The sequence below is a fragment of the Aplysia californica genome, unplaced genomic scaffold (assembly GCF_000002075.1).
Source record: "Aplysia californica isolate F4 #8 unplaced genomic scaffold, AplCal3.0 scaffold00621, whole genome shotgun sequence".
Lineage (NCBI taxonomy): Eukaryota > Metazoa > Mollusca > Gastropoda > Aplysiida > Aplysiidae > Aplysia > Aplysia californica.
Window position 1 is genome coordinate 181,947 of NW_004797891.1, and position 5,687 is coordinate 187,633.

General features: G+C 51.3%; 1 protein-coding gene across 1 annotated transcript in view; it reads left to right on the forward strand.

The window, feature by feature from the left end:
• The window catches only part of LOC101855593, a 67,308-nt gene extending 61,628 nt beyond the window's left edge, over positions 1 to 5,680 (forward strand). The window contains exon 2 of the mRNA XM_005107670.2: positions 2,563 to 5,680. Coding sequence (XP_005107727.1) covers positions 2,563 to 5,639 — 3,077 coding nt within the window. The 3' untranslated portion in view covers positions 5,640 to 5,680. The remainder of the gene's footprint in view (positions 1 to 2,562) is intronic.
• Positions 5,681 to 5,687: the final 7 nt, after the last annotated feature.

The following is a 5,687-nucleotide window of genomic DNA, read 5'->3' on the forward strand; positions in this document are numbered from 1 at the left end:
TCCAGCCCCACGTCCCCCTCTCCTCCCCCATCCCCAAAGCACAACTCTCTATCCCGCCGTCTCTATACCACCACGTGATGATCCGGTAGCGAAGACGCTAATCCGATCAAATTCTGTTGACTTTGGCTTCGCTGAGAAAGTTTTCAACAGGCACAAGGGTCTGCCCCGGACCTCCCTTGCCCAGGTCTTGAAGATTTGATGTTTGTTGGCGCGAAAAGACGCAGGCTAAGCTTATGTGTTTGCAAGTTGTCGCCCTTGGCACACAAGCGAGCATCTTTTCTCCAACGAAGTCCTTTGGGCAGTCCTTTTCTCACACTCGGCCAACGAGAGTGGACTCCTGTCATTTTGTCCCTTTTACGGTAGAAGTCAACGCTAAAACAAACTCTCTCCCATCTCTTTATAGAAACTCGCTCTTCATTAACAGATCGCACCGAACTGAGTTGAAGATCGCCGGTTGTTAAAAACGTCGATTTGGTCATTTTTAAACGATCTTTCATTTTGTCCTTTTTCATAAATCAGGTTCAAGGTTGTTGTTTTGGCAGAGGATACTGGCGAGTCCATGGGCGTTGCCATCATGGTCATGTTTTGTTTTCCTTCCCTCGTCCATGTCGCGCGACTTAAATGGTCGAGACATCATCTTGTGGGGTTCAGTCGAAGTTTTCCAGCTGTGTGTGAAATGTGGGCCTTCTGTACAGAGATATCTATTCATATATTATTATTACTCTCTCTTTTCCAACCAAACTGTTAAATCTGTTTATAGTTTGTCTTTCTGCCAAAAAGGAACAAAAATATTGATTTGCTTTTTGTTTCTGGATGTCTCAGATTATTCATTTCAAAGATCGATGTAGAATTTTATCAAAATGTTAAAGTGTAATTCAAAAGTGGAAGTGAGCTAACTAACATACAACAAAGAGTACCAAACAATTAGTGTTGTTGTACCGCGCTTGGATTGTCGCGAACTTGGCTTTTTTTCATGTTGACGTCACAACTCTTCAGAAATGTGTTTACCTTTCTACATGGACTGAGTCTTGTACGTGCTAGCACTTCTCTGGTTACGGACTCCTGTGTATGTGTTTGTGCCACTGTCAAAATGTTTTCGTATGCGTATATCTCTACTAGTGATTCATTACATCCGACTGTAGAGATGTCGGCGACTGGCAGTTGCTTTGGTGTGGTTTGCTCCTTCTTTCTTATCAAACATCTGTCGTCTTTATCTCTCCTTCTTCTTTTCTTTGTATGTTGCTCCCTAGTTCTGCCTCTAATCTTCGTCACTTATGTGACCTATTTGTGTTGCAAGTGCCGTAAAAAGCTTACTAAAAACTTTCTGAAAGGCTTCGTCGACTTATCGGTCTAGTATTTGTATGAAAATGTCGTTAAAAGTTGTCTATGTACATTGATTTTCTTTTAAATGGTGAAATGGTATCGGTTTAATGCCCCTATCAACACTATTAGGTCATTTAAGAGGCGGGACCGCCGTGTTTAACGTCCATCTATCTCCGAAAGGACTGAGCCAAATGGGAAATTCATGTAAAGTGTCTTTTCCAAAAACACAACGTCGGACCGAGCTGAAACTCGAACCCCCGAACCCGCAACATCACGATTACGGGCTCAGTACCCTAACCATTAGGCAAGCGACGCCGTTATTGATTTGATATTTACACCCCAAAAAAAGTTTGCAAAAGTCATAGAACATGCTAAATAAAATAAAAAATAGGTGTGTGTCGAGTGTGTTTCCAGGAGTATCTGTTCGTTATTCGAAGTGTTGTTGTGCTTAGTGCTTGAATTTTTATTAAAACTTATTGTATCTGTGACGTGCGAGTATGTCTGTCTGACCCTCATAACCTTGGGAACGTCTGAATGATCCATAAACTTGCACTCTTAGATCGTGCACTATCATGGCTACCAGTCTTCTTTCGCTGTAAAAACTTCGCTACAACGCGTGCGTATCATGTGCAGTGCCATTATTATACAGTATACATGTACGCCTAAATGAAGGACAACGCGTCTCGATAAAATCGATTGCACGCTGCAACCCCCCCGACCCTCTTTCCCCTTTATCCCCTCATTTAGCTTAAAATGGATTAAATGGGTCATCCGATTTCCGGAAATCTGCCAGCGTGTGCGTGTTGGTTTGTCTATTTTCTCCTTAAATTGTCCATCCACGCTTTGTCTTGTTTTAACCAGTTCTTCGTGATGTTTTTACAGCAGTTACAACAACAACAACACTCTTCGGGGCTCCGAACATTTCGAACGGATAGGCTACCACACACACACACACACACACAACAACAACAACAACAATAGCAACGACAACAAAAACAACAGCTACAATAACAACAACAACAACAACAGCAGCAGCAACAAAAACAACAATAACAATAATAACAACAAAAACAAGAAGAACAAAAACAACAACAAAAAAAACTACAACAACAACATCAACAACAACACCACCACCAACAACAACAACAGCAGCAGCAGCAGTGAAACAATCCCATCCCCTATCACAAATTTTAACATCTCTTCCCCCTCCCCCACCCCTTCCCCTATTTTTCCCACCAGGGTGGCTGGAGGTTGTCCCTGACGACGGCCGTCCGGTGGAGTACTTCGACACCGTGGGAGGCATCACCAGCGTCAAGCCGCGGAGGTTCTTGGTTCGAACCTCCACCGTGGGCTATCAGCTGAGCACGGAGGAGAACGGCACGAGCTGCTGGATGCCCAGCGAGATACGTCCAGGAGAGGTCCTCACCACAGGCATCATCTACATGGACAACAAGAAGACGAAAAACGCCACGCAGAGGAACATCTTCAAGCGCTTCCTCAAACAGAACAAGGTTAAGAAGGAGCAGGACTTGAAGTACCTCCAGTGTTTCGACGCGGATGGGAGAGAGATCATGATTCCGCTCATCATGTCCGGAGTGTTCAGCCCTGTCGGAGACGCCACCATGGCCAACTACGACGCCGTGTTCGAGCTCCAGGATCTCATCATGGCCTTCGGGCTCCCGGTCAACGCGCAGCTCATCCACACCAACAGCAAGGAGACGTTCCCGTGCCCGCGGGGCGTGCTGCGGCTGTACGGCACCAGGGAGGAGGAGCTGGCCATCGTCAGTCGGGTGGGGTCGAGCGGTGCGCTGTTCAGCGACACGGCGAGCTGCGACAAGTTTGAGATTCCCGTGGACAAAGACTTGGCGTTTTCTCGCGGGGTTGTGAAGAAGAAACCAGCAATAAAAGCCAAGCTAGGCGAGGTGTTTCATTCCCCGTGGAGTAAGGATAAAAGCGGAGGAGTGGGGAGTGGTGTAGGTGGTAGCGCAAAAGTCAGTGATAGGGAAAGCAAAGACAAGGACTATGTGCGAGCGACGACTGTGGATGAGTTCAAACCCCGTGTCAACCCAGACCGACGGTTCTCCACGCCAGTCTCCAACAAACCCGCGCCTGTCATGGCCAGCTACGGTAGCCACGCCCACCCGGCTGCTAGTCCGGACACGTACAGAGAGCCCCACAAAACCAGAGCTAGTCAGGTGATCAACTCCGTACCCGTCCTCCCTCCAAGAGAGTCAGGGACGTCGTCCACGTATTCTACCGGGAGTGCAAACACGACAATCGATACGAGCGTTGTCTCAGCCTCTGTAGAGGAACATCAAAAGTCTCTAGAAAAAACTCCCGACAAGGAGCAGAAGCCAAACACAGAGATCGGGCTTCCGGAGAGGTCGAAGGAGCTGAAAAAGTCGAAATCCACCGGAATATTAGACAAGTTGAGTGTGCGGAAGGTGAGGAAAGAGCGAGCAAAGCTCAAAGCTCTCAGGGGAGAGGACGTGTTTTCCAAAAAGATCGTTCGGAACGATCTGAGCTATCAGGACTTCTTTAACGGTTTGGACGGTGAAGAGGAAGAAGGAGCGTCGAAAGAGAACGAGAGGAGCAGCACGTCCAAGCAGGACGACTCGGGGCGCGGCAGTAGCAGCAGCACCTACCAGAGTAACCCCTCCTCGCCAAAAAGCTCCGTCTACGAGGGCGGTAGCGAGGGGCAGCGCAGCACGGGCTCCGAGAGATCAAAGGGCAGCGATTATTCCTCGCTCGTACAACGCCGGCAGAGCATCCAGAACCGCGACCTGCCTCCCATCCCGCCCGAGTCGCCGCGAGGTCATGAGAACTCATCGCCGTACCACCACAACGAGTCGAAAGAGTCCCTGTACGAGCACCTTCCACCCGCCCCGCAGCCCCCCAGCTCCCGGCGTGCCAGCGAGTCCATGGCGCCTCTCGGCATGATGACTCATCCTGATGACCACGAGGAAGACGACGAAGAGGACGGCTACATGGTGCCCATGCAGGTGCAGAGGGAGCAGCGGGAGAGGGAGCGCTACAGCAAAAGGTCAGACGTCGTCCTCCGTCAAAAGCCGCCGTCGTCCGCCGGACACGAGTCTCTCCGCTACTCCCGAGCGAGGAAAGCGAGGAGCGAGCTGCCGTCAGAGTTCGCTCACCGCATGCGAGATCAAGACGACGGCTGCCCGCTGGACATCGACGACCTCTTCAGTTTCGCGTACAACTCTAAGGAGTTTGGGGAGAACCGGCCCCTGGGATCTCTGGGCTCCCAACAGGCCATCAGCACGTCACAGCTGTACGGGCCTGGCGCGTCTCGCGTTCCTGCCTGGACATCCGACCTCCCACCCTCAGTGTCCACCCACTTCGACCAGCGCTTCGTGGATAACCTTGACCTAGAGGCCAGAGGTCACCAGCAGGGGTTGAGATATAGGTCAAAGCAAGCTCGGAACATGAACGCTAATCCTAACGCCACAATTCGTTCTCACAACCTGCGGAAGATGCGGCCCAGCATGATGGAAGTGTTCCACTTCTCCGACTCCTTCAGAGACATACGTCACGGGGACTCCGGCACTGAGCACATCATCGGGCCGCCCGTGGACTTCCAGAACAGCTACAACCCCCACCAGAACCCTTACGACCACCCACAACAACCGCCACCTCCACCACCACTACAACAACAACAACAACATTACTACCCAGCACAAAACTCCCGACCCCCGCTCCTCAACAGCCGCTCTATGGACGCCAATGTGATGACCCCTCTCCTGCCACATCATCATCATCACCTCCAGCAACAACAACAGCAACAACAGCAGCAGCAGAGCATTTACGGACCTGGTGGGTACGGAATGCATTACGCGGAGAGCGAGCCGTGCTTCCGCCCCAGCCACCACCACCCCCACCACCCCCACCACCAGCACCACAACCCCCGCTCCATGGGCGGCGTAATGAGCGACAACTTGGTGCAGCACGGCGACGACTCGGCCATCTCCATGTGCTCTCGTGGCGAGGGCGGGTTCCCCAACGAGAGCGAGTACAGCTACAGCGAGTACACAGAAGAACCGCCTCGTGACGTCACGGAGGACGGTTGGAGCCCGCCGGACAACGTGGAGGGCCTGAGCGTGCAGGAAGTGTCCAAGTCTCTGCGCTACATCGGCATGAAGGATCGCGTGGTGCTGCGCTTCTCCAACGAGCAGATAGACGGGAACATGCTGTGTACCCTGGACAAGAAGCTGCTCAAGGAGGGCTTCCCGGAGCTCAACGCGCTGGAGCTGAAGAAGATTCTGGACTTTGTGCAGGGCTGGAGGCCCAAGAAACGGTGACAGGGATGAGGCCGAAAAAAACCTGTGATGAAAGGATGGGGGGGGGGA